Here is a 14,825-nt window from a genome sequence, read left to right on the forward strand (position 1 = left end):
CTGTTTAGTATAAGAGACAAATATTTAAAACATGCTCATGCCTGTAATCCCAGCATTTTGGGAGGCAGAGGCAGGAGGATCGCTTGAGGCCAGAAGTTTAAGACTAGCCTGGGCAACAAACATAGTGAGACCCTATCTCTACAAAAATTTTTTTAAAAAAAATCAGCCAGGCATGGTGGTGCACACCTGTAGTCCCAGCTACTTGGGAGGCTGAGGAAGGAAGATTACTTAAGCCCAGGAGATCAAAAGCACAGTGAGCTATGATAGAGCCACTGTACTTCAGCCTGGGCAACAGAGCAAGGTCCTGTCTCTAAAACAAATAAATAAAGAAAGAAAACAAAAACTGCATGTAACATGTAGTATGTAGCTTGTCATCCGCTACAAAAGAGTTATGGGGGAGGCCCCCTTGTGGCTTTCAAGGAGGGAGACATCAACTCTTGTGGTCAGCAGAGGGCTAGGAGCCAGGAAAGGCAAAGTAGGTGATACTGGATCTGAGTCTAGAAGACACACACAAATTCACTTGGTGGACAACGGTGGGACAGAGAAGAGTATAACAGGTGGGCACAAACATGAAAACCCCTCAATATGCACATGTGATAATTAAATGTATAGCTATTGTGTGTTGATTAAAAACACAAATTTCTTATACATATATATGAAATTTGATATTATTTTCTTACATTGTAAAGCTTATACTAAAGTTTATGTTCCTTATAGGGATGCAAAAATTACATCATTTAAAAAAAAGTCATTTTTTTCCTTATAAACAATTATTTTTGAGGTACCTGTTGTATTGTGTGATCCTGTGGCATCCTGCAGAGTTAGAGTTAAAGAGTTAGAGAAGCTTACAGTCTCTGCAAATCCAGGTCACAAAGAGGCATGCAGTTTTAGCCAAAACCTTCGACTATTTAATGAGATTGAAAATAGCAGTTATTCCAAGGCGATAGAGCTAAACAATCCTCACTCTTATTTTTGAGGCATCCAGACAAAGGAACATGCCTGCTACAGTAACAGGCATTAGGCAGTCAGTGGAGGATAAAACAGGCATGGCCCTGTCCTTACGTAGCTCACAGTTCAGTGGGAAAGGACAGAATTGGGTTTAAATATTTTATTTATGATGTTTAAATATTTGTTATATTTAAATATCTTAAAATGAGGAAAAAACTGATGGCATTCAGGGAAATGAAGTACAATCCACTTGAAACTGTTACAAAAAAATGATGTATTGTACAATTCAATTAGTCTTTCTGGCTCTATTGAACAGTGTTTATATGGAGTCAGGGCCCTGCTGAATTAGGTTAACAATGCTACCTTTTAGTAGGTGAACAGAGGGACAAAGGGCACTGGCCAGTCTCCCAGGCCTTAAAAGGCTTCTCTCTTCAGGTGGTACTTAAGCCCAAAAGGAAAAAAAAATCTTTCACAGAGACAGTGAAAGCAGTGAGACAAATGGGACAGCTACTGACATCAGTATTCGTAAACTGAAATTACGAAAAATGAAAACAGAGCTAGTTTCAGAAACGTCGAAGGCATTGTCTTCACAAGTTATTAACGAGCGTTAAGCATATAGAACACGTTGTTACTGCTGCTGCCTGAGTATGGGAACAAATCCCTGCCACGTTGAGCCATTTTTGGCAGCAAGGCTGAGCACATGCTCTAGTTTTTGACAATCAACCACTAACACCGGTGAGGGAATTTCTGAGAGAACTAAAATTTGGCATGAAATGCTATTTTTGCAAAATAGAGCACTGTATCCCCACTGATTTCTGAAGTTCTAAACAACCCTCCATACTGGCATGAGGATTCCACTTTCAAACTCAACTATAATCAAGAAGCATTTAAAAAAAAGAAAATGTTAAAAAAAAAAGTTACTTGGGGGAAAAAGGCAATGATATTCTTAAGTGATAAAGTTTATGTGCAAGAGAGTTTCTTTCCTGTTAATATGAGTTATACGTGAACACTGAGTATGTTCCAATGAAGAGCTAAGAGCTACTGTCCTACCTCTTGTCAAACAAATTATGAAAAATACAAAAAGCCTGAGGGCTGTTTCTGATGTAAATAAAAACGCAGTTCATAGTCAGGTACAGATGGATGAGCTCCAAACTCTTTATTTTTAAAAATGAATGGTGTTGGCTGGATCTCTTTTCCATGATCCATTCCATTCACATTAGAATCAATTTTTACAGGGTCAATGGTTCATTTTTCAAGCCTATTGGCCTATTAGTATCATGCTAAATAATATTTAATATTTATTAATGATACTCATACTATTTATATAAATGAATTTCTTTAAGAACTCAACTCTGCGACTGTGGATGCATTGCAATTTGTGAACTGATTCTCTCTTTACGGCCCCGCAATCCACATGATTCAAGAGAGGTGAGGAGGAGGAGGAAGTCTAGGGGGAAACAGGTCTCTTCCCCCACCCCACATTCAAGAGGAGTTGAGAAAACAGCACAATCACATTACAATTAGCTCCAAACTAATAATGACCAAATCTGCTATTTATACATGTATAAGTAAACATACGTGTCATCTGATTTGAACATTAAGTGTCATCAGTATAGATTCCAACATAACACATCTTTTGTTATGCTGGTGGCAATTATCTCTTTAAAACAAAGTTCTTGAATGTTGTTCAGGTTTGCAGTATGCTGAGAGAGGTTCTGGAATGGTGCTCTGGTATGTTCCCCCACAAAAATAGCCCTGAGCAATAAAGTAATGGGGCAAAGGGAATGTTTAAGCATAGACCTCAGTTTGGAGACGATGTCGTGGTGAGGTGGTGGTAGTGAAGGCTTTATTTTTATTAAGGGAGGAAAATGTATCAGAATAAAACATATGAGAGAACATAATCTTAGAATAACAAGGACTGGTAGAGATAATCTAGTTCAGTTTTTCTCAAATTGTGTTCCTGGGAATATTGATCCTACAAAAAAGACGTTCTGAGGTCCAACAAGAAATGTGTCACATATCACTTTCTTTTCTTGGTGATTCAAAGTACAGCATGTTAGTATATTAAAACTCTGAAACATCTTGTACTAAAGAAAATCTGCTTAACCGAGTCACTTTCCAAACCTATTTGACCACAGACAGGGAAGCTATTTAGTGTGGCACTGGATGTATTGGGGGGCGAGAGTGTGGAGCCTGGGCCCCACTCACTGACTAGAGGAAAGGGCATCTTTCCTACCTTGCTCCATCCTTTTGCCAAGCTGTGAGTTTGCTGGGCTGTGTTCCCTTGAGGGGTCCTTTTCTTTTCCAATTCTCATAAAGCTGGCCTAGCTGTGGCCCTCCTATGGAGTCTCTTTTTGAGTAACACCTATTAACATGTATAGAACTTGTTTATGTTCTGTGGAATACACTTTGGGAAACACTTAATCTATCTAGAGAGCTTAAGTGACTTATTGGTGGTCATTTCATGGCAGAACTAGAGCCAGAACTCCTATCTCTAAATACTCTGCTCTGTGCTTTTTAGTATTCTTTACATTCACATTTCTTTTTATTTTTTAATTACCCTCCTGGAATCTATTAGCTCATCACTCTATAAAAGAGGTGATACTGGCCGGGCGCGGTGGCTCACGCCTGTAATCCTAGCACTCTGGGAGGCCGAGGCGGGCGGATCGTTCTGAGCTCAGGAGTTCGAGACCAGCCTGAGCAAGAGCGAGACCCCGTCTGTACCAAAAATAAAAAGAAATTAATTGGACAGCTAAAAATATATACAGAAAAAAAAAAATTAGCCAGGCATGGTGGCGCATGCCTGTAGTCCCAGCTACTTGGGAGGCTGAGACAGTAGGATTGCTTGAGCCCAGGAGTTTGAGGTTGCTGTGAGATAGGCTGAGGCCACGGCACTCGCCCCAGGCAAGATAGTGAGACTCTGTCTCAAAAAAAAAAAAAAAAGAGGTGATACTTCTCTGTCTTTAAGCAAGTAGGCTGTAAATGGAGACTAACCTGTAAAGTAGGCAGTACACTGGCATGCAGACTCCCATTTGATTTTAACTTTAAAACAAAAACTGAAGTTCAGTAATATTTCACTTATCCAAAAGTCACTTATTTGTGTATTTGTTTACTGTCTTCTTCCTGCCACTGGAGTAAGAGTGTCGATGGGGGCAGAAACTATGTCCCCAGTGCCTAGTGCTTAGAACAGTGAGTACAATAAGGATCCAATAAATACTTGTTGAACAAATGAATGAGTAATTTACAATGCTCTAGCCATGACTTTGAACAGCATACTTTTGCTTTAGACACAATTTTAACAGCTTAGTTATTTGTTTCTAAGTTTATAACACATTTAGAGTCAATAAAGAAGAAAAGGGGAAGGGCAGCTAGAGGCAGCACAGAGACAAACAGAAGTGACAGCTGATATCCTGGCACCAAGGAAAGAGAGGTGCCTACAAGATACAAGGTAAAAACAGAGCATACAACCCCTGCTGAGGGTGATTTGGCACTATCCATCAAACTCATGAATGTACACACCTACATCTAGGAAGTTATCTACAGATAGTCTTGCTCATGAATGAAATAATTTATATTTAAAATGATATATAAAGTTATTCATTGACTTGATGTCTGTAATAGTAAAAGACTAGAAAAATCTAAATGTCCATAAAAAAAACTGGCTAGACAAATTCATGATGACATATGGAGTGGCTGTAAAAATAAAAAAGTCCAAGGAAGAGTTTTAGGATCTAAATGGAAAGCTCCTCAAGCACAGGGTGAGCACTACATCACCTATCGTCATTTTTGTATGAAAAAAGACATGTGTGTAAAATATCTCTGGAAGGACACACAAGAAAGGAGTATTTTGGTTGCCTGTGAGAAGGAGAATGAGGTAGGTAAAAGAGAGATTATTTATGTGTGTAAGCATGCCTTTTTTTGTGTCTTGCAATTTGTGAAAATATATTATATTCAAAAAAGAATGAATAAAATATAGCAGTATAAAGCATGTGGAGGAAAACAGTCTCCCTTACCACATCAAACCCTGAAGTTATCTATCACAAGACAGAATAATCATTTATATTTATAATTATAATGCTGGTACATTAAAAAAGTTCATTTCTAGTATATATTTTTGTAAAAAGAATACATGACTGTTAAAATTTATAAAATTATAAAAGTCTTATAATCACATTACTGAAAATTTGGAGAATAAAGATCATCAGAGGAAAAAAAAAATCCTTAATCTCTTCACAGTAAAATAATCACTATTACTTAGGCAAAACATTTCCTTCCAGTATTTATTCCCATCTCTATTGTGAAAAATCATAGCCAAAGTCTTAAAAAAACCGATCCCGACCATATTTCTTGGTCATGTGGGGTAATGGAGGAGGAATCAGGAAACCTTAGGTTTAATTACAATTTGTTCTCAGAATCTCCAAATGACTCTGATCAAGTGGTTTTTCCCACCAGTGAGCTTTTCTCCAGCTCAGCAAGGGCAACAGAGCTTGCCTTGAATGCCTCTCAAGATGTAGAGATAGGAAATGGTTTATGTAACATGGAAAACCCCTAGCTAAATGGAATGTGAATATTCAGGCTAGGATACAAAAAAAAAAATTTTTTTTTTTTTTAAGCACAACTAAGGGGAACTATTTGGGAAGAGTTGGGGCTGTTTGAATTCCTTACCACCTCTTTGTCATGCTTGATGTTTTCTAACGTGGGCTGGGGAAGTTATCTTCAAAGAGAATTTCATTAGAAAATGGCTATAGAATTTGAGGATAGGGTTTAGTTGCTTCGTGTAATCTTGGAGCTCAATTCAATCTGCAGGATAACACCAGAAAATAGATGAAATCCTGCTTTAAAAATAATTAGGATTATTAATGCTCCAGAGGGCAGACAAGGAAGTGCTTAAGATGACAGATTTCATTCTGTTCTGCAAAACCATTTTTTCCCTCTTTTAAATGGATATTCAAGCCAGTCACGTACTTGCTATTAAGGATAGCAGGCAGATCTAACAGAACGATGTCTGGTCTTGGAAACAGATAGATCTGAATTGATCCTCATAATTAGGAGCATTAAGTTAAATCCTGGTGTCTGAGCAAAGACAGACAGACACTAGACTAAATGGAATATAGTTACTTAATGCCAGTGGGAGATGATCCAGATAAAATCGACCAGCTCTATTCTTGCTTTAAAATCTTCCCTGGCCCACTGAGAACTTGGGAAGGAGTGGTCTGACAAAGGAGATTTTCCTCATGTGCACCATGGATGAAGGGAGTGTACCTAGTATCTTCAGTTAGCTACCTACCCTCTCAAAATCAAATCTAGTTACTTGAATGACTACCACAACAAAACATCCTGCTTTATAGAAAGTTTTCAGGTGACAACAATGGCTAACCTGATGGTTTCTGTGGCTTTCAGAGCTCACTGCAAACAGACCTGGATCTCCTCCTCTATGTCATGCCTTCGTAAACCATGCTTGTTTTTCCTTTTTTATCATTCAGTGCTACCTTTTCTACTTTTGCTCCATAAATTGGTGTGTATTCTGCTGGCAGGTGCTACCAGTCTGAGCTATCAATGGATCACAGGGCTGAAACTGCCTCACTCACTTGTTCTCTAAGGACCTCTCTTAGCTGTCAAAGCCCTGCTCCAAGCAGATTAATCTAAACCTTCTAAACCAAATTCAACTAGCATTCTTTTCCTCTAAATACATTTTTATCTAATACACACATGGAAAATATATTTATAGCCAATATTCAAAGTGTCAAGTACAAGATACAGAAGAGAAAATGATAATTCTGTCTGGTAGAGGGGAAGGAAAGAATCAGAAGAGGAAATGAGGTTTTAAGCTGGGTTTTAAGATTTACTATGGTGGGTGAGGGCAAGAGGAAGACCAGAGGTGTGAAACGGCATGGCATGACAGGGATCAGGAAGGATGCATGTGATCTTAGTGAAGAGATCTGTGTGGGAGAGGGGTTGTGGATGAACGGGCTAGGCAGGCAGGCGGGGACTAGGAGATCACAAGAGGTCTTGCATGTCAGGCTCAGAGAATTGTATTTATCATGTACGCAATCATAGTAAAAGCCAATCTTAACTGAGTGCTTATTGTGTGCCAGACTCTGTACTAGGTGCTTTCTGTGAATCATTCACTTAAGCAAACAGCAACCTTATGAAATAGGTAATAGTATTATCTCCATTCTAAAGGTGAAGAAACTTAGACTAAGAGTGCAAAGGTAAGAGTAGGACTTTCTGAAATATACCAAGCAGAGGAGCAAGGCTTAAAGGCAGGAACCACAATTAGGAGGTGACTGACCTCCTGCATGTGAGTGAAGCTGAGGGTGTTGGGGTCCGTATGGTGGACCTGGGGGTGTGGTAAAGAGCAAGACCTTGAGAGCTAAAAGTAAGTGGTTGGTTTTTGCTGACTGCTTAGGCAGGGCAGGTGTGGCAGAGGGAGGAGTCCAGGATGTCTCCTGTCTGGCAGTGGCGACTGTGTCACCAAGGCAGATGATGTGCTCTAGTGGGAATATTTGGTGAGCATGATAAAGCCAATTTAGGGCATGTTGAGTTTGAGGTGTCCAGGTGACAGGCTTCATTCTTTCATTCATTCAAGAGACATTCCTGCTCACCTACTGTGAGTCAGGAACTCTGCTAAGACACATTGCCTGTGCAGGAGCTCACCTTTATAGAGAAAACAGACAAGCAACTAGCTGTTATACAGATAGGATGATAACAACTTCCATTCATTAAGCGTTTATCACAGTCATTTGCTAAGTGCTTTTCTTACGTTATTCCAATTTGCACAACTCTTTTAGGTAAGTATGTGAATGATGGTAAGAACAAATGCTTATTTGGCACACACTACCAGCTAGGCACAGTTCTAAACACTTCACATGCATTGACCCATTTATCCAGCAGTAACCCTACAAAGTATTATTCTCATTATTAGGAAACTTCAACACAGAGAGACTAAATAACTTGCCCAGGTTAGACAGCTAACATGTGACAAAGTCAAGACTTGAACCCAAGCAGTCTGGGCTCATTTTACAGATTAGAAAACTGAGACTCAGGGAAGTTCAAGTAATTTTCCCCAACAAATCAAGAACCTAACAAGAGGTATAATTTGGACAAATGCTTATTTAACTCCAAGCTCCTCTATTAACCCCTAAATAAGTGTAATCCTCAAGGCGCGTGCATGACACGATGGTGTCACAAAGGAGAGAGCCAGCAGTGCAGCAGATGGGGAGAGGTAGAGGGCAACAGAGAAGCTTTCACCAAGGAGGATGTGTTTTCATTAGCTCTGGAAGAATAAACAAGATTCCTAGATAAATAAAAATGTCTGGAGCACATGTGGAAGGATGGTCACTAAACAAGAGAAGGGGTTCTTCTTTCTCTCAAGATAGGAGGAAAAGCAGTAAGGATAAGTACAAATATAGATAGATTTGTAGATATTCATATTCATATCTTATAACTTCATTTTTCTCCTTGCAGTAGGAGGCAAGGTCATATGCTGAGGAGGACTAGGATGAAACATGTTTTGTAAACAGTGACAATTTGGATGGTTATTGGGTAGAACAGGGGGCAAAGTTGCCCAGGGATAGAGAAAAGAATATAAGCCAACTGGCCACTCACAATTGTCAAGTTTGTTGTAGAGTTCAAAGACTCAAGGTAGTGGCAGCTTTAGGGCACTTCCCCACCTACTTGCTCCTAGGTAACACAGTTACAATGAAAGTAAGTCTCAGACATTTATTAGCCAGGTGACATAAAAACAGTCATAAACACATAGACCAATGAAACATAATAGAGAACCCAAAAACAAATCCACACATTTATAGCCAACTCTTTTTTGATAATAGTGAGAAGAACATACACTGGAGAAAGGACAGTCTCTTCAATAAATGGTGCTGGGAAAACTGGATGTCCATATGCAGAAAAATGAAATCGGGCCCCTCTCTCTTACTATATACAAAAATCAAATCAAAATGGATTAAAGGCTTAAATATAAGACATAAAACTATGAAACTACTAGAAGAAAACATTGGGGAAACACTTTAGGACATTGGTCTGGGCAAAGTTTCTTGGGTAAGACCTCAAAAGCACAGGCAACAAAAGCAAAAATAGACAGATGGGATAACTCAAGCTAAAAAGCTTCTGCATAGCAAAGGATACAATCAATAAAGTGAAGAGACAACCCACAGAATGGGAGAAAATAATTGCAAACTATCTATCCAATAACAGATGAATAACCAGAACACACAAGCAACTTATTCAATAGCAAAATAATAATAATAATAATAATAATCTGATTTAAAAATCTGATTGAAAAAGATCTGAATAGACAATTCTCAAAAAAAATATACAAATGGGCAACAGGTGTATAAAAATTGCTCAACATCACTAATCATCATGGAAATGCAAGTCAAAACCACAGTGAGATATCATCTCACCCCAATTAAAATGGCTATTCTCAAAAAGACAGAAAATAACAGATGCTGTGAGGATGCAGAGAAAGGGGAATGGTTAGACACTGCTGGTAGAATGTAAAGTAGTATAGCCACTGTGGAAACCAGCATGGAGGTTCCTCAAAAAACTAAAAATGGAACTACCGTGTGATCTAGTAATCCCACTGCTGGGCATATATCCAAAAGAAAGGAGATACAGTGTCAACCTATGTGCCCGTCAATGGATAAATGGATAAAGAAAATGTGGTACATATACACAATGAAATATTGTTTAGTCATAAAAAAGAACAAAATCCTGTCATTTGCAGCAACATGGATGGAATTGGAGGTCATTATGTTAAATAAGCCAAGCAGAGCAAGACAAACATTGCATGTTCTCACTCAAGTGGGAGCTAAAACAAATGATCTCCTGGAGGTAGTGAGTAGAAAGATGGTTATTAGAGGCTGGGAAAGGAAAGGGGGAGGAGGGAGGAATGAAGAGAGACTGCTTAATGGGCAAAAACATATAATTAGACAGAAGGAATAAGTTCTAGTGTTTGACAGCACAGAAGAGCAACTACAGTTAACAATAATTTATTGTACATTTCAAAATAGCTAGGAGAGAAAATTTTGAATGTTCTCAACATAAAGAAATGATAAATATTTAAGGCGATGGATAGCCTAATGTAATCATACACATTATATACACGTATCAAAATATCACTTGAACCCCATAAATCTGTACAACTATTAGACAACTACTAGGTATCAATAAAAACCAGCCATACAGCCTGTTTGTATATGAAGCACCCTGCACAGAAGGTTCATTCAAGGCAGATGTTACAATATTCTGGCAGAAGTATAAGAAAAGCTTCTAGTAATATCAAGTAACAGAATTATATTATCTGCTACATGTATAAGACCATAATAGAATCCTAAGCCTAGAGTACCACTCCAGTGCGGAGTTAGATTCCTGGACTTGCTAAATTCTACCACCTTGTTTGCCCAAGGTCAGAGATACTTATACAGTATAGCAAACCAATTCACAAGGCTTGAAGACTACTAGGTTGAAAACTTAAGTTGAGATGTCCATCAAGCAATTAAAGCAAAAAGAAACTGGAGCTGGAGATAAAAGTAGCAATCATCAATACATGAGTTCTGGTAGTTAAAACTATAGAAGGGAGAGTGATAACCCAAAAGAAAGAGCATGAAATGGGAAAAACAAACAAAAGAAGGAAGCTTAAGGAGCCCCAATATTAAAGGTATAAACAGAGGACAAGAAATCAGAGAAGGTGATTGAAAAAGAAGAGTCAGCAGGAGGAGATGAACTGGGGGTGTGTCATCAAACCCAAGGCAGTAAAACTCAAGGAGAATGTGGTCCATTTGGTCAAATGCTGCATCCCAGAAAAGTCCAGGAGAATCAGAAACTGCCAAGGGTCAACAAAATTTGGCAAAACCGTGATGGAGAAGGGAGGAGTTAAGACCATGAACAGAGACAGAAGGAATAAACTCCTGTAAGAGAAGTAATGGTTCTTCTGTGGCTGGAAGAAAGACAATGAGGACACCTGTGGATGCAGACAAATTTGTAGGTAGGTGGGCTGACGGTGTTAGTTAGCTATTGTGTAATCGTTCCCTGTTTTCTCCACGAAGTAGAAGATAAAGGCACTTCTCACAGTGACCTGGGCTCTTTAAGATCACAGATGCCGAAATAAAAGAATCTGATGAAAGCCACTGATGTATATGGAAGAGAACTTCCATAAGCTCCTAACATCACATCTACCTCCCCACTGGACCCATCTCCAGACTGCCTTTTCTCTTATTCTGTGCTCCAAGCAATGGCCAACCCCCCCTACTGTCTACATGATTCCATCCTTCTCACAGATTCAACTGTATCATTCTAGCAATTCTCTCTCTCCTGGATAGTTCACATCAGCACAGACAACATGCAGTTATTTTTTCTACTAAAACAAAAAAATCAAACCTAACTTGACCCCACTTCCCTTTGAGTTACTCCTGACCTCTCACCTTCCCTTTATAGCAAAACTTCTCAAAAGAGTCATCTATTCTTGTCTCTTATTTCTCTCTTCCTATTCTATGTTAAACCCACTCCATTCAGACCTTTGCTCCCACCATTCCATTCAAACTGCTTTCATTAAGGTCACTAATTACCTCCACGTTACTAAAGCCAATGGTCAATTCTCAGTGCTCATCTTATTTGACCTATCACCATCTGTCACAATTCATCTGGAAACACTTTCTTCCCATGGCTTGTCAGACACCCTGGGATCCTTCTACCTCACTGCTCACTCCTTCTTGGCCTCCTTTGCTGGTTCCTCCTCATCTTTCTCCCCTCTTCAGTTGGAGAGTCCCAGGGTTCAGTCTTCCTCTTCTCCTCTGTTGACTTGCATTTGTGTAGTTACGGAGCCTGCTATTTATACTTCTTAAATATCCTCGTTGGCTGTTAGCAGTTACTTTGCAAAGCTGTTGGCATATACCTGTGTTTCTCACTTCCTCCTCTTTTAAAAAAACAACAGACCTGAGGAAGGTCTGAGGATGGCTCAGCATACTGTTTCTTGCTGTGGGACCCCACAGAGAAGTCTTCATAGCTTCTTTCAAGGTTCCAGTTCCAGAAGCCTGGATTTGCCAGGAGACTGACCTTCATATGAGTACGAGTACTACTGTACTATAAGAAATACCTTGGATTATACGAATCCTCTCCTTGAAAGATCACTACCATGCTCAAGCATGTATTGTTTTTCCATTTTTATCTTCCCCTAGTGTTGTGATATTGGAGATAAGATCTAATAAAAATTAATGAGAGGCCTTTTTCTCTATCAGAATTCTCTCTTAGCACCTACAGTTAATTACCAAGGTCCAGAAGTAAAAACTGAGATATATATCTTTTTAAATGAGGAAATTAATAGGAGTCATAGTTAAGAAGCCTTTAATCTGTGAGATATAGGAGAAGTATTAGATAAGATCTTATAGCTTTTGCGAGACTACCTAATCAAGTTTGCTTCAAATTATTTTATCATTATTTTTATAATCCACCTGACAACATGTGAACACCTGAATTCCTATGATTAAGCAAACCCAGTTTTTGTACCTACCTTATATTTCGAAGTATCCCAGTTGTGGACGATGCGAGCCGGGATGAGAAAGCTGTCGTCCACGTGGCAGGTGCTGCAGTAATACCACCCACTGTAATTGCACACCTTGGCTTTCCCGTTGGAAAGACCTATGGCTCGCTGGCACCCTGTTCAAGGCAAAAGAAAGAATCTATGATTATTGTACTTTTAACACCACAGAACAAGGTTACACAATGCTCAAGTTAAATGAAGTCTCCAATAACAAAGAAGTTACAGAGAGTGGAGTTGTATAGATGTGTCTGTCCTCTTCTTCCTAATGTGACAACCTCCATCCCTTCGCCTCCTGGCAGATTACTGTAAATGTCATTAACAGGTCCCCTGCCTCTGGTCTCTTCTGATGTCATCTCTTCTACATATAGTGGCCAGTGACTGGTCTCCCTATAACCCCCTTTGATCTCCCCACTGCCCTGCTCAGGGACTGTATTTCCACCAGGCACTTTGCTGAGGGCTTCCATACAGGATCTTGTTTATCTTGTACAATATTTCAATGAGGAAGATATTATCAATTCTATTTTATAGTTGAAGAACCTAAGACTTCTGTGAAGCTAAGTATCTCATCTGAGGTCACCTAGCCAATAAAAAGCAGAGTTCAGATTTGGCTGTAGGCTTATCTGATGCTAAACTGATCCCCAAAACTGATATGTAGCTTTCCTTTGCTTACAAAATCAGTATAAGGAATTTGGCCTTTGATTGGCCCCTTCTCACCTTTCCAACTTTTCCTCTCACTAATCTCCACTGGGAATATAATCTCTTTATTCCAGTCAGGGAACTCTTCTCAATGTTCCCCAAACAACACAGTGTGCTCACTCCATCCTCTGTATTTTAATGTATATCATTCCTCCTTACACAGCACCTTCTTCTCTGATCTCTACTCCAACACATCTTGCCCACTATTCAAAACTACTGGTTGCCTGCAAGTGATTAATGCCTTTTTCAGATCCAAGAAAGTCCAGGATTCTGTGAGCACTATTCTGGTACTGTCAGGGGACCTGGTAATACTCATGGCTCTGCCACAAAGAAGCCGTCACTTTTCTTTAGATTGGAGGAACTACCTTCTACTGAGCAGTATAAAAATTCTGTCACAATCCCGAAGGGCAAAACCTTGGTAGCCCCAGAACAAGTAGTCAAGAATATACAAACAGGGTCATTATTCTGACATTTCTGATCTACAGCTTTCATTTTAGAAATCCTTCCATGTGGCCCATTTCATGGTTAGGTACCAAGAACTATATTGACAAAAGAGAAATAAGCCTATTTCATGATGTGGGTACAAAAATGAATTACTCTTTCAATAATAATAATATAATGATCATCATCACACCCCATTTCCATTATAAGGAAGGAACATTTATTTATCAAACTGCCAACCTAAGAAGATTTTGATTCATGTGAAACCCCATGAATGTAAGTATCACAAAACTCAAGAGAACTTTCATTTTCATTACAATAAAATAGCATCAGGAATCAAGCAGTTTCACAGTGCATCCTCCTGGAAGAGAATTAGATCCTATTGTTTTTAAATACAAGAGGTATTGAAAGACAGTAAGTAAACATATTAGTAGTATGCTTCAAGAGCTTAATCCTGTTCCTTCCTGGAATGGCTATTTCTTTACTATTGAGCACAAAAAAACCACAAGCTCCTGTCTTTCAGACTAGCTGAGGATGAGAAATGTGTGAAAGGTTAAGGAAGAACCAAACACACATAGCTTCTGTCTGACAGCGGAGACCCTGGCACAATCACAGGGCTGTGAATGTCGGAACGTAGTTGCTGTTTGCAGCCCTCACTGACTGCGTTACTCATGTGCCATTTAGCACGTGCCTCCTTAAATTATCACTCCTTTTTATGGGTGTGTACAGCCAGCAACATGCTATAAACTCCTCAGATCTATTTTTCTATCCTCAGCACTTAGCACAGAGCTTTACGCATAGTGGACAATCAATAAATATTTATGTTGAAGGGATGATAAGCTGAGTATTGTTTGGCACACATACACTCACTCACATACACAGAGATTTTAATTTTCTATTACTGTTCCAAAATTCATCATCTTAACCTGATCACCTGCCTCTCAAAACAAACTACTTTCATTAATATCCCTGTTAAAATATGTTGCCATTGTAAGAACTATATATTACACATGAGTTCATATATAAACTGTGGAACAGAATTCAATCAAACCTTTAGCCGGGCATGGTGGCACATGCCTGTAATCCCAGCTACTTGGGAGGCTGAGGCAGTAGGATCACTTGAGCCCAGGAGTTTGAGGTTGCTGTGAGCTACGCTAACGCCACGGCACTCACTCTAGCCAGG

General features: G+C 39.2%; 1 protein-coding gene across 1 annotated transcript in view; it reads right to left on the reverse strand.

Annotated features, from left to right (window-relative positions):
- Window positions 1–14,825, reverse strand: part of PLEKHM3 (pleckstrin homology domain containing, family M, member 3) — a 161,651-nt gene that overhangs the window by 100,995 nt on the left and 45,831 nt on the right. The window contains exons 3-4 of the mRNA XM_012661224.1: window positions 12,472–12,621; window positions 11,484–11,488 (exon numbers count right to left, since the gene is read on the reverse strand). Coding sequence (XP_012516678.1) covers window positions 11,484–11,488; window positions 12,472–12,621 — 155 coding nt within the window. The remainder of the gene's footprint in view (window positions 1–11,483; window positions 11,489–12,471; window positions 12,622–14,825) is intronic.

Source organism: Propithecus coquereli, unplaced genomic scaffold, assembly GCF_000956105.1.
Source record: "Propithecus coquereli isolate 6110/MARCELLA unplaced genomic scaffold, Pcoq_1.0 Scaffold70, whole genome shotgun sequence".
Classification (NCBI taxonomy): domain Eukaryota; kingdom Metazoa; phylum Chordata; class Mammalia; order Primates; family Indriidae; genus Propithecus; species Propithecus coquereli.